Source organism: Chiloscyllium plagiosum, chromosome 25 (assembly GCF_004010195.1).
Source record: "Chiloscyllium plagiosum isolate BGI_BamShark_2017 chromosome 25, ASM401019v2, whole genome shotgun sequence".
Taxonomy (NCBI): Eukaryota; Metazoa; Chordata; class Chondrichthyes; order Orectolobiformes; family Hemiscylliidae; genus Chiloscyllium; species Chiloscyllium plagiosum.
Genome location: NC_057734.1, coordinates 14,980,038 through 14,998,645, shown reverse-complemented (window position 1 = coordinate 14,998,645; position 18,608 = coordinate 14,980,038). Strand labels below are relative to the sequence as shown.

Genomic DNA, 18,608 nt, shown 5'->3' with positions numbered 1-18,608 from the left:
TGTACCCTCCCAACCACTTGCTACTATCCTTTTAGCAAATCAAATTTTACAACAAATCACACATCTTCAATGGTTGCAATTAGATTTGAGTCCACTTTTGTTACTGCGTTGACTTTGCAACAATTAGAATAGAACAGAATAGAATATCAATTTATTGTTACTTGCATTTATGAAAATACAATGAGATGTGTATTGTCACCACAATTCAGTGCCATTTTAATTACAGAAAGTATAAAAAGAAATAATTGAGACAGAGTTCATTTTTTATTCCCTCCATGACTCCTGGGTTTCTGGTCCACTGCCAAAGCCACTCGTGAGGCCTCCAAAGCAAGGATTTCCGGACCAGCCCTACCACATCACCACTGTCAGAGCTGTCACCAAACCACTCTATCACTGCCATAGCACGGAGGGAGACACTGGAAGCCATTGCCACTTCAGTCACCGCCCGAAGGCACCGCAGCCGTGAGGAACAAACTGGAACCACTATGCTATTACCGCTACAGTCACCACTGAAACTACTGCACCGCCGCCAGGAGGAACAGATAAGACCCACCGATGATGAAGTCTTTGATAAAGCTGCGGCCGCTATGACCACAAGGAACAGACTTCTGGATCTGCCAGGTTACCGCCGCCGCACAGGCCCTCATAAACACCTTCCTCTATTGCAGCCGTAGAAAAGAAAAGGTGAACTTAGATACAAAAGAGAAATGAAGAAACAAAACAAAAGAACAAAGAAGATAGCAGCCGGCCAGGTGAGCAGGAGGAGCAGCAAACAAGCACAGAGCCCAAACACTTCCTATCCTGCCACTGCCGCCATCTTGATACACAGGATGGAATTTTGTCCCCTGTCGTGGCATGGGGAAATCCCACAAAAGTTTGAAAAATATATCAGAATGAGAGAAATCAGAATCTAAATAGAAAACAGGGATGCAATGGTCCTCAATACTTCATCCACATAGGCAAAGAGGCAGCCTCACCATGGATTAGGCATGCTCTTGATTAACTCTCACACTACTTCAATCCTTGAACACCTTTGCATTGGAACTCAATAGAAACTTACAACTTGCATTGTTCTGCCAGGTTGCTTTACGTGCAGGGACACACATGCATCTCAAGCATCTATACAAGATGCATCTTAGCTCTTAACTTGAATTCTTTGGATTCACTCACTTTGCATTCACTAGGAAGCTTTTAGTCTCCATATGGCTCACATTACCTTTTAGCACACAGGTCTTCAGTGCCAGTTTCCATGTCTTGCATTGCTTTTCAGCACAGAGGGAAAAGCAGGCAGCTTGTGACATGGAGCACTGAACACTCAAAAGGGTGAACATGTATTAATGAGGCAACATAAATTTCAAAGTCACAGCTACAGTATCTGCCAGCAATTTATTATGTGTCCTTCAAGTAAATGGGGCTCTGTGTGAAAGTGAAATTGAACTGGTCTTAGTGGGGTCATGAAGAACAATGATCAGTCAAGGAGTGCTTCTACAATCAAATAGGGGTTCATTGTCAGTTCAGGATTTGGCCTCAGTCAATCTTAGCAGATGGGGATTTGTGTCCTGGGAGATTGGGCCATAATCAGGTTGGCATGTTAAATGCAGCTATTTCAGGGATTACAGGTAGGTCAACCGGGGTGCTATTGAGATTTCAATCTGGGATGATGGGCCAATTTTATTTCTGCAATGAGACAAAAGGAGGGATTTAGTTTGATAGGAGAGGAGTTATTAGTGATACATGAGCTGGAGAGGTGGTCAGGTGTCCCCAGTGAGTGGTAGGAGGTGCAGAGAGCAGGTATGATTAGTGAGGATAAGGTGCATAAGAGCTATTGAGTGGACATGCCAAATGCAATGCACGAGAATTTTAGTCGATGAGCTTTGGTGAGATGTATATGCATTGAAGAGTTAGACTGAATGTGACCTTATGAATGTGAAATAGAAAATTGGGGCACCTAACCTTGCAGACTACGTAACCTTTTTCCTGAGTTCCTGAGCATCCTCCTTTCACCTGGACTCACTATTGACCCAGGCTATTAATTGGGTCCAGGCTGGTTGGATCCAGTGGGCATTGTCTCCTGTGGCAGACAGCTTGAAAAAGAACAGCCCTCCTTTCAACCTTGGTTTGATTCCAGTCTTGGGTGATTGTCTGTTCACATTCTCCCTGTGTCTACATGGGTTTACTCTGAGGTTCAGTTTCCTTTCACAGTCCAAAGATATGCAGGTTAAGTGGATTGGTCATGCTAAATTGAACCATAAGTGTCTAGGAACGCGCAGTCGAGGTGGGTTAATGATGGTAACTGAGGTTACGGGGAGAGGATGGGTTCCTCTTCAGACTGTTGATATAGACCCAATGGGCAAAATGGCTAATTACTGCACTGTAGGGATTCTAGGAACCCATTTTTAAATCATTCTGATAGTTTTATCTCATTCCCCACTTGTTTCACTACTGTAAAGACTGCTTGTGTTCTAACTCTGTTCGCTGTTAGTAGTAGTTGCCAAAGTTCCAAAAACTATAGGGCTGCTCTTACATACTGACACAACAAGCTCAATGATTTTTTCCCCTTGTCTGGAGTACTCATTACATAATTCACAACTTTGACTTTCTTCTTGATTTGATAAGATCTAATGAACTTTTCTCTTAATTGTTCCCCAGAGACAGATAACAATACTAACACCTGTTGCCTGCCACCAAATTCCAAACTTTACATTTTTTATCTGCTGCAGTTTCAATTGTTTGTTCAGCATTTTTCATAAGCTTTTTGGGCAGTTCACTATTTGGTTAGTGTCTGTCTGGAACTCAAATATTGATGCAAGTATGGTTTCTCTGCTATTGGTTTATACATGTATAAATGTAGCATTTCAAAAAGATTAAATTCTGTACACCCATTAGGGCATCTCAAATGGCAAACATTGACAAGGGAATTTCTCAATTATTAGGACATTCCTGACAATAATTTTGAATTGTGGCCTTTAAGGTTTGGTGCTATCTTTCCAATTCCTCAACTATTTGTTATTTGTTTAAATATTTGTGACATAAAATTTGAAGGTTAATTTTGCTATATTTCTTTGTGTAGACCATATCTTGTAGAACATTGAACTTTTCTAGTATCAATTTCCCAATGAATTAATTTTCAGAAAGTAATGTCCATAATTATTAAAAGATAATTATTCCCATTATCAATTTAAAGAAGGTGTCCTATACAGTCTATTAAGGTCCTGTTTTGTTTTACTTAAAAATCTGGTATTGGAATCAAAGGCGCAGATCTAATTGATGTTTGGGGTTTCCAACATCAAAACCTTTGCTACATCTTTAGAAAACCTGGTCAGTAAAAATGTTTCATCATTAGTGCTTTGTCTTTAAATAATAGCACTGATTCAATTTTTGAATAGGCAGTTTAATATAAGTCTCTCAATTCAGAATCTATCAGTTACATTTGTACTAAAAAGAGACAGGTTAAACATGTCAGCCTCACTTTCCCTTCATCCATTTTATTTATATTTTTGAAATTTGTGTCAGATAACTGAACTTCCAAGTCATCTCCCTATTTTATTGTCACCTCCTCTTCATGTATAATTCTGCAGGCCTGAGTATTAGTTACATTTCAGTCAGCTGTCCAGGATGTTCTTTCTGAATCATCTCAGTTTCTTTTACCAAGACAGTTAAATAGTAAATTAATTATTTAAGATTGGAGAGATATTTCCCTGGGATTGATTATCAGATATTGCTGGGAAAAACACTGCTTTTGCTATGCGTTGTCAAAGTCTTTGGAAGAAGGAGAAGACAAGGAAGTAAGACACTAGGAAGTCAAAGGAACAGAGGGATTTTGGGGCGCTTGACCACAGAACCTTGAAGGTAGCAGGACAGGTTAATATAAGGGTTAAGGTGGCACACAGGATTCTTGCATTTGTCAGTCAAGGCATAGATTATCAAAGCAGGAAAGTCATGTTGGAGCTGTACAGAACTTTGGTTATGTCACAGTTGGAATTAAAGTGTGCAGTTCTGATCACCACACTAGAGGAAGGAAGAAAGATGTGATTGCACTGAGAGTTGTAAAAGGAGATTCACCAAGATGTTGCCTGGGCAGGAACATTTTGGCTATGGAGAGTGGTTGGATAAACTCAGGTTGTTTCCTTTAGAGCAGAAACGTAAGCGAGGGGAGTTGATGGAAGTATATAAGATGATAAGGGCATGGACAGGGTGAATAGAAAGCAACTGTTTCCCTTAGTTGAAGGGTCAATAACAAAGGGGTATAATTTTAAAGTGAAAGGCAGGAGGTTTAGAGGGGATTTCAGTGAACCCTTTTCACTTGGAGAGTGGTGGGAGCCTGGAATGCACTACATGGGAGGGTAATTGAGGCACTAAATCTCACAACCTTTAAAAAGAACTTAGATGAACATTCAAGGCTATGGGCCTAGTGCAGCAAAGTGGAAGTAGTGTAGGTAGCAGTATAAATTTGGCAGTATAGACTTGATGGACCAAAGGCATCTCCTATGCTGTATGATTCTTTTTTAGATTAACTTAAGTACATGCATATATGTAGCCTTTATCCTTTTAGTGTAATTTTAAAGATATTGGCAACATTGCATCAATACTATGTGACTAACCACTAAGAATAGCATGCAAGATCTATCAAGCTATGTTTAATTCTGGTATATAACTTGCCCAGTATCACTATCAGCTGGGGGTCATAACAGGATGGAATGTCTATCTGCTTGCCTGAGAAGCTAGTCAATTAAGATGAATAAATAATCTAGAATGCCAAATATTAGAGGCTAACTAGAATTTTCCAGTTGCCTAGCAGATCCCTTATGGCACTAGGAACTAGTCTAATTGCCTGTGGATGTCCTCCTTGCGACAATCAACAGGTCAATACCTGTGGCCTTCCCATTCATCTGACCATTACCTGGCTTTCTACAGAGGGCTGTATCTTCCATAACGGTGACCTGCAACTTCACCCATATTTTAATTTAAGGTGCTGAAATGGCACCTATACATCCTTACATAAAGTGGCAGGCTGCAGCTATTACTCAGCTGGGCACCTTCCAATTGAGCTTCTGGTATTGAGAGCACAAAGTGACCTATTTTAGGGAAGATCTATCTTACACATGTGTACACAATTGCTACTAAATATATAATTAGGTAATAATTATTTTGAATGTCAGAGTGATGAATAAAATGGCTGCCGATACATTGAAAATGGTCTGGTGACATGTGCTCATAACAACAGGCTTCAAGATTCATCTGAATATACGGTTCGCGTCCCCATGTTCTAGTTATTGTGATCTCAATTTAAGCGCACGCGCAGACTGCCCAGCCTTCATTTTACAGCAATTATTTCGAAAAGTGACAATCCTTAGTGTTGCCTCGGCCACTTCTCATGCTCTCTCCTGAGTCTTTGTGCTAATTCAGTCTGGGCCAAGACAGAATTTAAGTGCTGGTCAGAATGAAAGGAAGCCTCTATTGGCCAAGAAGAATGTGTATAATCACGATATGATTATATTAGCAGCACTATTTTGGGGTAGGCAGTTACTGCTCCATTGCTGGACTGCAGTGTGAGATTGCAATGCTCTGTTCTTGTGTATGCACACTTGTTGCTCCATCTGGTGGTAGCATTCTCACAGCCATTTAAGAAAACAAACAACAGGAAACCAGTAACTGAACAAATGTTACAACGCTTTTTAATGTTGGATGGTGCTGGCATTTATTGCCCATCCCTGATTGCTCTACAGAACGTAGTTGTGAGCTTCATTCTTGAACTGTGCAGTTCTTGGGGTGTAAGACACCCACAGTACTGTTGGAAGGGAGTTCCAGGAATTTGATCCAGCACCACTGAAGAAACAGTGATATACTTCCAAGTCATGATGAGAACTTGTCAATTGAGGTGCTCCAGGAAATCTCCTTCTCCAGTGAAATATTTAATTGTTCACTACCATTCGTGACTGGATGTGGCAGGACTGAAGAGATTAGATCTAACCTCTTGGTTGTGGGACCGCTTAGCTCTATCACTTGCTGCTTATACTACTTGGGATGTAAGTAGTCTTGTTTAGTAGCTTCACTAGGTTGACACCTCAGTTTTAGGTATGGCTAGTGCTGCTTCCAGCATGCCCTCCTCACTCTCAATTGAACAGATTGATCCCCTGGGTTGATGGTAATTGTTGAGTGGGGAAATATGCCAGGCCATGAGGTTGCAGATTGCGCTGGGGATTCTGCCTCCCTGCTGTTACCATCCACTTCTTATCACTGCTGTTTTTCTTATTTAAAGTAAGATCTGCAGTTACCTTGGTATTCACTGTTTATAAATATTTTGCTGTGGGCTGAGCTTCACTATCGAGCATAAACAGAACAAGATACAATCTGGACAGGATACTGAAATAACAATCACTAAACATTCAAAGATTTAGAGATTTGGGCGGCACGGTGGCACAGTGGTTAGCACTGCTGCCTCACAGCGCCAGAGACCTGGGTTCAATTCCCGACTCAGGCGACTGACTGTGTGGAGTTTGCACATTCTCCCCGTGTCTGCGTGGGTTTCCTCCGGGTGCTCCGGTTTCCTCCCACAGTCCAAAGATGTGCGGGTCAGGTGAATTGGCCATGCTAAATTGCCCATAGTGTTAGGTTAAAGGGGTAAATGTAGGGGTATGTGTGGGTTGCGCTTCGGCGGGTCGGTGGGGACTTGTTGGGCCGAAGGGCCTGTTTCCACACTGTAAGTAATCTAATCTAATCTAATAAAAAAGGAAACCAAGATAACAACAGCAAATCTGAGGGCCTCTCAGCTCCTGACCTCATTTCAGCCTTGATTCAAACATGGAGAAAACAGCTGAATTTGAGAGGAGGAGTGAGAGTGACAGCCTTTGACATTGAGGCCACATTTGACTCAGTGTGACATCAAACAACCCTAGCGAATCAATGGGTACCGGAGGAAAACTCTCTGCACTTGGGTGTCACAGCTGACACAAAGGAAGTTGGTTGTGGCTGTTGGAAATGAGTCATCTCAGCTCCAGGACTTCTCTGCAGGACTTTCTCAGGATACTGTCCTTGGCCCAACCATCTTCAGCTACTTCATAAATGACTGTGTGGAGATGCAGTAAATGGGGGAGATACTAAATGAGTATTTTGCATCAGTACTTACTGTGGAAAAGGACATGGAAGATATAGACTGTAGGGAAATAGATGGTGACATCTTGAAAAATGTCCATATTACAGAGGAGGAAGTGCTGGATGTCTTGAAATGCATGAAGGTGGATAAATCCCCAGAACCTGATCAGGTGTATCCTAAAACTCTGTGGGAAGCTAGGGAAGTGACTGCTGGGCGTCTTGCTGAGATATTTGTATCATCGATAGTCACAGGTGAGGTCCCGGAAGACTGGAGTTTGGCTAACGTTGTGCCACTGTTTAAGCAGGGTGGTAAGGACAAGCCGGGGAATATAGACCAGTGAGCCTGACTGAGCTATAGGGAGAGGCTGAACAGGTTGGGGCTGTTTTCCCTGGAGTGTCGGAGGCTGAGGAGTGACCTTATAGAGATTTACATAATTATGAGGAACATGGATATGATAAATAGACAAAGTCTTTTCCATGAAGTGGGGGATTCCAGAACTAGAGGGCATATGTTTAGGGTGAGAGGGGAAAGATATAAACAGACATAAGGGGCAACTTTTTCACATAGAGGGTGGTACGTGTATGGAATGAGCTGCCAGAGGAAGTGGTGGAGGCTGGTACAATTGCAACATTTAAAAGGCATTTGGAAGGGTATCTAAATAGGAAGGGTTGGGAGGGATATGGGCCAGTTGCTGGCCAGTGGTACTAGATTGGGTTGGGATATCTGGTCGGTGTGGCCAGGTTGGTCGAAGAGTCTATTTCCATGCTGTACATCTCTATGACTCTATGACCTGCTCTCCATCATAAGATCAGAAGTGGGGAAGTTCATTATGCAATTGTCAATGTTCAGCACCATTTGCGACTCCCCAGATAGTGAAGCAGTCCATGTTGAAATGCATCAAGATCTGGACAATATCCAGGCTTGGGCAGACTAGTTGCAAGTGACATTCACACTGCATAAATGCCAGGCAATGACCATCTCCAACAGAAAATAATCTAACCATGGCCCTTGATATTAAATGGCGATATCATCATTCACTCCCCCACTATCAACATCCTTGGGGTTACCACTGACCAGAAACTTAACTGGACTCTTCAAATAAATAGTGGCTACAAGCACGGGTCCGAGGCTAGGAAGGCTGCAGCGAGTAACTCACCTCCTGACTCCCCAAAATCTGTCCATTATCTAAAAGGCAAAGCCAGGAGTGTGATGGAACACTTCCCAATTGGGTGCAGCTCCAAAAACATTCAGCACCATCCAGAACAAAGCAGCCAGCTTGTTTGGCACTACATCCACAAACATTCACTCTCTTGACTATTGTTGCTTAGTAGCAACAATGTACATATCTACAAAATGCATTGCAGAAATCCACCAAAGGTCCTTAGACAGTACCTTCCAAACCCACAAGCATTCCTATCTAGAAGGACAATGGCAGTAGATTTTAATGTCGCTGGATCAAAATTCTAAAATTCTCTCCATGATGGTATTGTGAACCAACCCAAAGCACGAGGACTGCAGGGGTTCAAGAAGGGAGCCCTTCACCAACTGTCAAGGGCAACTAGGGACAGGCAATAAAAATGCTGACCAGCCATGACACCCATGTCCCATGAATGAAAAAAAAATACAGAATGTATGTTATAACTTCTGTTTTACATTTACACCTTCTGCAGAGAAACAAGTTTCTTTGCTTGTCCCATCAGCATCTCCTTTTGCCATACACAATGATTCCTTTTGAGATTTAGGACAGGAGTTTCAAATGGGTTGGAAAGCAAGATATGAGTTTTGCAAATTGCAGCCCCAGAGATTGTCTCAGGATCCCAATGCTTTTGGATTTTGAATTTTGAAAGGCATGGCAGGAGTGTTCGCTAACAAATAATAGCCTCTTAAAGCATCTTTAGCAGCTGGTTAAAGGGGCTGCCTGTTCCTGAATGGCACTTTCCAACAATCTTTCAATGAGCTCGAGCACACCTTCGTGCCGTGTTGGGTGCATCTCAAGACTCAAAATAAACTTCTCTAAAACTGCCTTGGCAACAAATTTGCAAGGTTAACCATCATAGACACAAGAACAAGCACCAGTCTTTACTTTGCTGTATGCCTTGTTCTTCCTTGATGACCTTCCCAAGAGCTGCCTGCTTTAATCACCAAGACAGCAACAATCCCAAAATGACTGTTATCTACTTTAACTGTTGTACCAGGCAGGCACCTCCTGAATCCTGGAGGTGATACTCCTTCTAATTATTATTAATCCTGTTTCCTGGCCAAACAAGCCATTTACATTTAAAAGTCAGATTAGATTAGATTAGATTACATTACATTACATTACAGCGTGGAAACAGGCCCTTCGGCCCAACAAGTCCACACTGACCCGCCGAAGCGCAACCCACCCATGCCCCTACATTTACCCCTTACCTAACACTACGGGCAATTTAGTATAGCCAATTCACCTGACCTGCACATCTTTGGACTGTGGGAGGAAACCGGAGCACCCGGAGGAAACCCACGCAGACACGGGGAGAATGTGCAAACTCCACACAGTCAGTCGCCTGAGGCGGGAATTGAACCCGGATCTCAGGCGCTGTGAGATCTTGAGTATAAAATAGGAAGAGGGCACAAAAAGGATAGGAAAGGGGTCTTTTTGTTACAGTTAGAGATCAACAACAGAACAAATCATGGTTCAGTCATCCAGCAAAAAAGATGCATAATACTGTCATTCTCTATTCGAATAATATTGATCACTTCCTTATTCCCTTTACAGAAGCTGTTGGCTGCCTTCTCTTTTCATCTTACTGCCCTTACAAAATCTAACCAGAACCAATTCACCAGATAGTGACATAAGTGGTCATATCTACTCGTATGCTTCAACTTGGATCATACTTCTTTTTAAAGTGATGTTACACATATTCTGGCAAGTTGCTATGAGTAGTATTGACAGTCACCAAAAAGTACCACTCAAAGGCTGAAGATACATGTCCTGGTCGTAGCCTCAAGTGTGTGCTCTTATTGGAGGATTTTATTGGAGCAGTGTAGCTTCAGGTTCTGCACAGCCTAGTAACATGATAAAAATTAGAGTGAAATTTAAAGAATTAAATACCATCTCACAAGAAATGAGCTCTGAGTTGATCTAGTGAGATTAGTAGTGTGAATGGAGTGTGTGATCTCATGCAATGAGCCAACTGTATTTTACGTGGACCAAGCGAAAGAAAATCTGTTTTATTTCAGATCATAAGTATTTAATACTTCTGCAAAACTGCTCTCAAAAGTTTGTTGAAAAATCATCAAGAGGTTCATGACTCACTGTTAGCAGAAAGCAGCAAATGTTTGAATAAAAGGCAGATCTGTCATAAAAAATCAGTACTTCACGTTTAAACAAAATCAGCACAGCATTAAAAGGAATGGATATTGAAATCATTTCCTTATAGAATAATGTTACGTAAATTTTTCAGATGGTAAGATATGCCATTGTACTTTATATCATAAAGGCAGACATTCTAAATGAACATACCTCTCCTCTGTGAGGAAGGTGCACTAGAGATCCTTGCAGAGATGACATCTGGTTTCTGGCCCTCCTTGACTTCAATTGTCACAAGTGTCTTCATATTGTCTTTATTGCCGACAAACGTATCCTTCTCCTTTTGTCCAGAAAAACTTCTTTGTAAGAGATTGATTGTTCTAGCAGACACGTCTGAGCACTCAGCAGAACTGTGTTGGTCTAAGCACACTGAGCTGTCTCTACATGTTTTACTAGAGTCCTTCTCTGACGCAGGCTGGATTGTCTGTGACTTGTTTATGTTGCTCCTCCCTGGAGTTCTAATGTATGATTTATCAGCAACAGCATTTTGTAAGTAAGGTTTCTTAGTGTAATCCTTGTCAAAAGTCCTTGTTTTACTTGATTCATCTGCAAGAACTTCAGATGCAATCGAATTACTTAAGCTTTCAGTAGAAGAAATCAATGAATTTGTTGTCCTAGGTGGACCTTTCTGTACTTCTGCAGTTGCAAAGTTAGATTTGACAGTGCTATAAATCAAGTTGCAACCAGATTGTGGTGAATGTTTTCCATCCCTTTGGACAAAGCGGAACATGTTCTCCTTCAAGGATGTAGACCTGTCCCGCTCTATCCCATTTCTCTTGTTTGAGCCCGTGAGTTTGCTATTTCTACTGGACAGTAAGTATTCAGCCTCTTTATCTGTTTTTCCTATAGATTTACCAAATTCCCATGTGTCCTTAAGTCCTGCAGACTTTCCTTTTGGAGATATTTCTGAATATGAACTTTTAATTTCTTTTATCTTTATTGCAGGACTGCCTGAGAATAGCTGCTGTTGCTGTAGAATTCTGCTATTTCTGCCTTCATTTCTTTTCTGAGTGCAGAAGTGTGATCCAAGTTCAAAAGGTTGGTCAGGTGAGTGCATTGTAAACTTCTTCATTCGGTCTTGTATGGAGTTACTTTTTCTGAATGGCGTGCTATTCATGTATATGTCACTGGCTTTTTCTGAAAAGCAAATACAGAATGAGGACCATTTACTCGACAACATGATAACAAATCAATGTTAAGAGTATGGACCTTTATCTCACAATTCTTTAGTCTAGTGGCTAAGTATGCATTTTTGATAGGCAAAAAACTTGAAATTCAACCATATATCATTAAATATGTGCATCCTTATTGGAGGAAGACAATTTCCATTAAAAATTCACAATGCCCACTGGATCGGGGAAAGAATAGCAATTAAGGTTCAATAGCGGGCTCTAGCAATATAGACAGTCATGAACTTTATGTAGAAATATTACATTTTCTTTACCTCAGTGAAATAGGAAATCACAACAGCTTATTTAATACCTTAAGGTTACAGTTGTAACATTATTAAGCTCCATTTACCATTTGTCTCCCTGCTAGCATCAGTGGTAGCATTTACACAGCTTTGTTGATTGGTTCGGGAATTGGAAATGTTCATTTAAAGTTCACTGGTCAAGCCTGAAACGGACTAATAACATCCAGCAAGGAATGCATCACTTTAGACAAAATCCAACATCCTTATCAAAGTGCTAAAGTATCCCATCAACTGGAGGGTTGAAGGAGGCAGTTTTATGCATTGAAAAAACTGAGATGGCTTTTGCAACCATCTCAGTGAGTAAGGACGGGAGGATCATCTTTGCAAAGAAGAAGTGTGATTGGGACACTTTGACTGGAAATAAATATTGTTTATTTTGTTTTTTGTTTTAAAGATAAATTTACTAATTGCAAGGTTGAAGTTTTAGAATTAATTAGAATGTATTATTTATGGAAAAAATATAAAGAAAATATTGAAGAATTTTATTGAACCCAAAAGTAATGCAATAATATTGAGCAAAAGGTGTGTATACAATTCTAAATTGGGGTCTTCTACAGCTACCTGAGAGAACAAGATCAATAATGGGTGTTAGCCAAGGTCACACTTGAATTCCAAATTAAGCATGGAATACCGATCTCTTCGACACTCACTGAGCTGCCTGGTGCACTATTTAATGGTTCGCGCTACTTCACCAATCTTTGCTCCCAAGTCCCAAATACTCAGTCCTACGTTTCTCCAAATAACCAGAAATTTAGCCTGAGTAGACAGGCATATGTGCAGACAGTGACATTATTACACATGGACTATAGTGGTGTTGATTGTATATATGCAGGTGCATTCTGGTTTAGAGTTTTTGGTTACTGGTAGTTCAAATCATAGGGCCCACTTATGAGTAGGTCGGCAGTCATTTTGATAGCCTTCTTCGAGTTCAGAACAATTTGTCTGTTATTTAGTAGTGATCATATTATGATTCAGTTAAATGTAGCATCTATGAACTGGCTAAATTTCTAGATTTAGGTAAGGTTGACTTCAAAGGGTTGAGACACAGACTGTCCACAGTAACATAGGGTGGCACGGTGGCACAGTGGTTAGCACTGCTGCCTCACAGTGCCAGAGACCCGGGTTCAGGCGACTGTGTGCAGTTTGCACATCTTCCCTGTGTCTGCGTGGATTTCCTCCCACAGTCCAAAAACGTGCAGGTTAGGTGAATTGGCTGTGCTAAATTGCCCATAATGTTAGGTGTAGGGTTGCGCTCTGGTGGGTCGGTGTGGACTTGTTGGGCCGAAGGGCAAAGTAATCTAATCTAACCTGTCAATATGCAAAGTAAATTAATGTGTTACAGAGCCAGTTAACATCCATAAGGGGAACAACATCTACTTGTCAAATTAAATAATGAATGACTTAAGAGATAACGTAAAATCTAAAAGAATGCTTACAAACTGATAGAATACGAACCCAATTTATTTAAACTTTCCCGAAAGAACAGTCCCTGTATCCCAAGAATTAGTTTGGTGATCCTTCATTGGCAAGAATATCTTTCCCTGGGAAAAGTTTTGCAGAACATCTACATTCTGGCTCATAAACTGATTCTGAACTTACAGTTACCTGCTACTTCAACATATCATCGTGTTTCCTGGCCAATATTTTGTCTCATACCTGCTGCAGTGCCATAGAAAGGATCAGCGCAAAAGCTGGAAGAACAGCATCTTGTGTTCTGCTTGGGGACCCTACAGCCTTCTGGGCTGAATATTGAGCTCATACCTTTTAAAGTCTAAACACCTAATTCCATGTCCTTTATCCAACCCCACACCGAGGCCTTGTCATGACATAGGGTATTTGTAAAATAGCCAATCCTTTTGACAATTTATGAAGTTAAAAATCACACAACACTGGGTTATAGCCCAACAGGTTTATTTGGAAGCTGTGATGAAAGAACAGTGCTCCAAAAGCTAGTGCTTCCAAATAAACCTATTGGACTATAACCTAGTGTTGTGTGATTTTTAACTTTGTACACCCCAGTCCAACACCAGTACCTCCAAATCTTGACAATTTATGGTCTCCATTATCAGCTTTTCTTTCTCCCTGACATACTATCATCCATCCGCTTGTCTGCCTAACTGTCTTCCTCGCTCTCTCTAGGCTTCTCTCCACCTATTGCTCACCACCACCACCCCTCGCAATGTCTTCCTTTTTTTTCCAATTCACTTAGATTTTACAAATCCCCTTGATGCATTCTCTTCATAACTTATGCTTGCACCTTGCTTTGTGTCATCTGCAAACTTGGAAACGTTATATTGAAACACCACTGTAAATCATTGAATAGATGGTGAGCAGCAAGGAACAAAATTCTGAGCCTTGGCATATCCCACTAGCCACAGCCTGCCAACATGAAAATGACCCACTTATTCCTGCTTTTCTGTCCACTAATCAATTCTCAATCCATACCAGTATATTCTGCCTACTCCCATGCACTCTAATTTTATCTATACAGCTTTTGTTTGAGGTCATATTGAAAGCTTTCCGAAAATCCAATTATCATAAATCTACCAGTTCTCCCTTATCTACTCTGCTAGTTACATGCTCAGAAACCTCCAATAGGATATGAAACATGTTTTCTCTTTCAAAGATCCATTTTGATCCTGTCCTACACTGTTTTCTACATAATCTTTTTATTGAATTTATTATAAATTCCAGCTTCTTTCCCACAACTGGTGTTAGTCTGTTCTGTAGTTCCTCGAATTCTCTCCCCTTCCTTTCTAAAATAGTCAGATAATATAATTGTCGCCTTCCAATCTGCAGAAACCATTATGCAGTTAATAGAATTTTGGAAGATAACCACTCTCATCCTCAAGGTGACTGTAAATGTGGAAGACATTTGCAGGCCAGTTTCTCTAGCACTATCCCTTAACATTGCATTTAACCTCAGTGTTGTCCACGTTAATGCACAATGCCTTGGCTACAGTCATCAACACTACGGTTCAAGGATTCATAGTGTTTGACATAATTTGTAGTCAAGGAATTGGTTACTTATCCAGGAAGAGTAATGCTCGGTAATTAGAACTTATTTCACTGTTGACATCTGAAGATGCTGCTCATCTTTCACGTGGGTATGACTTAACAAGAACAATGACACTAGTACAGACATTTTAAGAGTATAGTGCATATATATTTACAAAAGTACAAGATCATTTATAACATGTATTACACATGCCACTTAAATGATTTCAGTAAGATTTTTTTCTTGCTTTCTTTCCCACTACATCTAATAGCAGGCCAATTTTCACAGCTGGGGTGGAGTACGTCTTCACTGTCATTGGCCTTCTTGACCTGGGAGACTTGGGTAATCATACCCAAAGGTGTTTGGGCCTAGAGGGCCCAGGACTAATGAAAGTGTCCTTCCCAGATGCAGGCTCACCATCTTCAGCTGGAACGTCTGCAGGCTTTGGCATCATAGATAGGAAAAAAGATGGAGAATACAGGCACTTCTTTGGTATCCTGAGAGGAAGCTTCTTGGTGACCAGTGTGTGGCTCCTTCCAATAGGTGCTTAATTTAACCACCCTGTCTCCCTGAGAGGAAGGGGCACCTGGAGTAAAGTCAAAGTCCCTCCTCCTCCAGCCTTATTGAGCACTTATGGGTAATGTGATGAAGTGCACGCCTGTGCAAATATAGAGAAACTGAATGGGCTGCACCTGGCTCTCCATGGCAGTTGCCATAGCAAAACCCATGTGCACCATTTTGGAGCTAGCAGGGTACTTGTAATGTTGGTGGTGGTCACCTCCATCCATCAATCGAATTTATTGACTGCCACTGACAAACATGCTTGCTGTTCTATCTATGCATTTTCATGATGTGGAGGTGCCAGTGTTGGACTGGGGGGTGACAAAGTTAAAAATCACACAAGTTTATTTGAAAGTACAAGCTTTCGGAGGGTTGCTCCTTCACCAGGTAGCCAGTAGTGCAGGATCATAGGACACAGAATTTATAGTAAAAGATCATAGTGTCATACAACTGATGTGATGTATTGAACAAACCTAGATTGTTGTTAAGTCTTTAATCACTTAGAATGGGTTGCAGGGTTTTTTTTAGATTAGATTCCTTACAGTATGGAAACAGGCCCTTTGGCCCAACAAGTCCACAACGACCCTCCAAACAGTAACCCACCCAGACCCATTCTCCTAGCCTATATTTACCCCTGACTTAGTAATTTAGCATAGCCAGTTCACCTGACCTACACATTTTTGGATTATGAGAGGAAACTGGAGCACCCAGAGGAAACCTATGCAGACATGGGGAGAATGTGCAAACTCCACACAGACAGTAGCCCAAGGCTGGAATCGAACCCAGGTCCCTGATGCTGTGAGGCAGCAGTGCTAACCACTGAGCCACCATGCCACCTCATTTTGATTCATTAACATATAAATATCAAAACTTCTTTCAAGAGATAACATTCCTGCGATAACTTATTGATTGAGCTGAGATGTCACCTTTTTCTATAAAACCTTAAGTTATTTTGGGAATATAACTTGAAAGAAGTTCTGGGATTTATATATTAAGTGATTAAAGACTTAACAGCAATCTAGGTTTGTTCAATGTACACTGCATCGTTGTATGATACTTTGATCATCAATAATAATTTTGCTATGATCCTGCCCCACTAGCTACCTAACAAAGGGGCAGAGCTCCAAAAGCTTGAACTTCCAAATTAACCTGTTGGACTATAACCTGGTGTTGTGTGATTTTTAACTTTATGCATTTTCAAGAAGTCATTAAAATCATGGGGTCATTTTCCATGACCTGAGCAATTACCTGATGTCTGGCAATCCTCTGTGTCAAGGACCTGGACATTTCTTCTTTGACCAGCTGCTGAGATGTATCAGTGATGTGCTTACCAGCTTGCACTCCCATTATTAATCTAGAAAAAGTACCCACTGAGGTGAAAGGCTCTGAGTTGGAGGAGGGTGAATGTGTAAACCTTGCTGGTGCATCCTCTGAGAAGCAGGTAAATGTGGTTGAGACACAGATCAGTTACTATCAGATTGAGTGGTGAAATTGGTTGCAGGGGTGAAAAGGCAATTTTTCACTGTACCTGATTTTTGTTTCCACCAAAGTTAAGAGAATGATGGTTTAAACCCACATCCGAGGCTGTTTTGCAAATTTCAAGGTTGTTTGTATTGAATCTGAGATTTTCCAGGTAATTTTACCCCTCCCTGATGAGCTGTAATGTCTGCAGCTTATCCCCAGCTCAAAACTCTGAACTTAAGTTGCTCATGCATTGCATCCAGAGGCTCTAACATATTATAGCTACGATATATCACCTAACCTGCTATCTTACATGTGTTTTGTTTCAACTAATTTACAGTTCTGCCGCTCACCAAACTCCTTTCACTCACCCGACCCCTGACATCACACTCTGTAACTCAAGCAGTACTCAATGCAGACTAAGCTGCATGGGTCTGAGTAGAGGGAACATTGATAGGAACTCACCAAAATTAGTATAGCAAAATAAAAGTCACTAAATTGATGACACAAGAGTGACAAATCATTTGGAGCTTTGACTTCCAATCCTAGGGTTTTAAAGGAAATAGGGATGAACAGTACAAATGCTTTAAACATAATCTTTCGAAGTTCTCTTGATACACCAGTCCACTTTTGAAGAAATGTGATGGAGGGAAATCAGGGAAATATAGGCCAGTTGGCCTAGCATCTGTTGTCAGGAAATTCCTCGGATCTCTAAAAGGACTGGGTTACTGAACACCTTGGCAATTTCCAGCTGATCGATAAAAGCAGCAGGAGGAATTTCTAAAATACTCCAGTTCTGAAGAAGTCATATCAGATTCAAAACATTAACTTTGTTTCTTTCTTTCCAGATCCTGCCAGAGCTGCTGAGTTTCTCTAGCATTTTCTGTATTTTGATGATGATAAAGAGAAGGCAATAATCATTAATGACTTTAATCTACACAGAAACTGGCCTGGATGAGGAGTTCATAGGGGCTATAAAGGGGTATCAGTTACACAGGGGTGGCTACCTGCTTGCCTTTTTGACTGCAAAATGATGGATAGAATTGGCAAAAGAGAACATAAACAAAGGATGATGAAGTTAAAAATCACACAACACTAGGTTATAGTCTAACAGGTTTAACTGGAAGAACACTAGCTTTCGGAGCAACGCTCCTTCATCAGGTGATTGTGGAGGGCTCAATCGTAACACAGAATTTATAGCAAAAATTTGCAGTGTGATGTAACTGAATTATACATTGAAGAATTGATTGTCTGTTAAGCCTTTCATCTGTTAGAATACAGTGATAGTTTCACTTCTTTCATGTGTAAATCACAAACCCTTTTTTTAAAAGTTGCATTCTCGGGTTAGCTGTTAACAATGGTGATAGCTAGACAATATGTTGAAGGTGTTAGCCCCCTGTGTTCTCTGTCTATGACCTGATGTTTAGATTGATTCTAATCTAAAAAGTGAGATAACAGAGTTTTACATAAACTCATGCAGTTTTTGAGCAAAGTGCAATGCAACTCTGCAAGTACAAATTCACCCCACAAAATATATGTGTGCATGTGTGTCTTTGTCTGTCTGAGTGTGTGTCTCTCTGGGGTGGGGGTTGTGAATGTGAGAAAGAGTGTGAGTGTGTGTGTGTAGTGAGTGCAGAGTGTCTTAAGTCTGTGAGGGGGTGCATGTGGGAGT

The 18,608-nt window shown here is 41.0% G+C and overlaps 1 protein-coding gene across 4 annotated transcripts in view; it reads right to left on the bottom strand.

Annotated features, from left to right (window-relative positions):
- The window catches only part of LOC122562594 (smoothelin-like), a 356,856-nt gene that overhangs the window by 139,037 nt on the left and 199,211 nt on the right, over window positions 1–18,608 (bottom strand). For all 4 annotated transcript variants that reach the window (XM_043715562.1, XM_043715563.1, XM_043715564.1 and 1 more), the window contains exon 9: window positions 10,596–11,579. In XM_043715562.1, coding sequence (XP_043571497.1) covers window positions 10,596–11,579 — 984 coding nt within the window. The remainder of the gene's footprint in view (window positions 1–10,595; window positions 11,580–18,608) is intronic.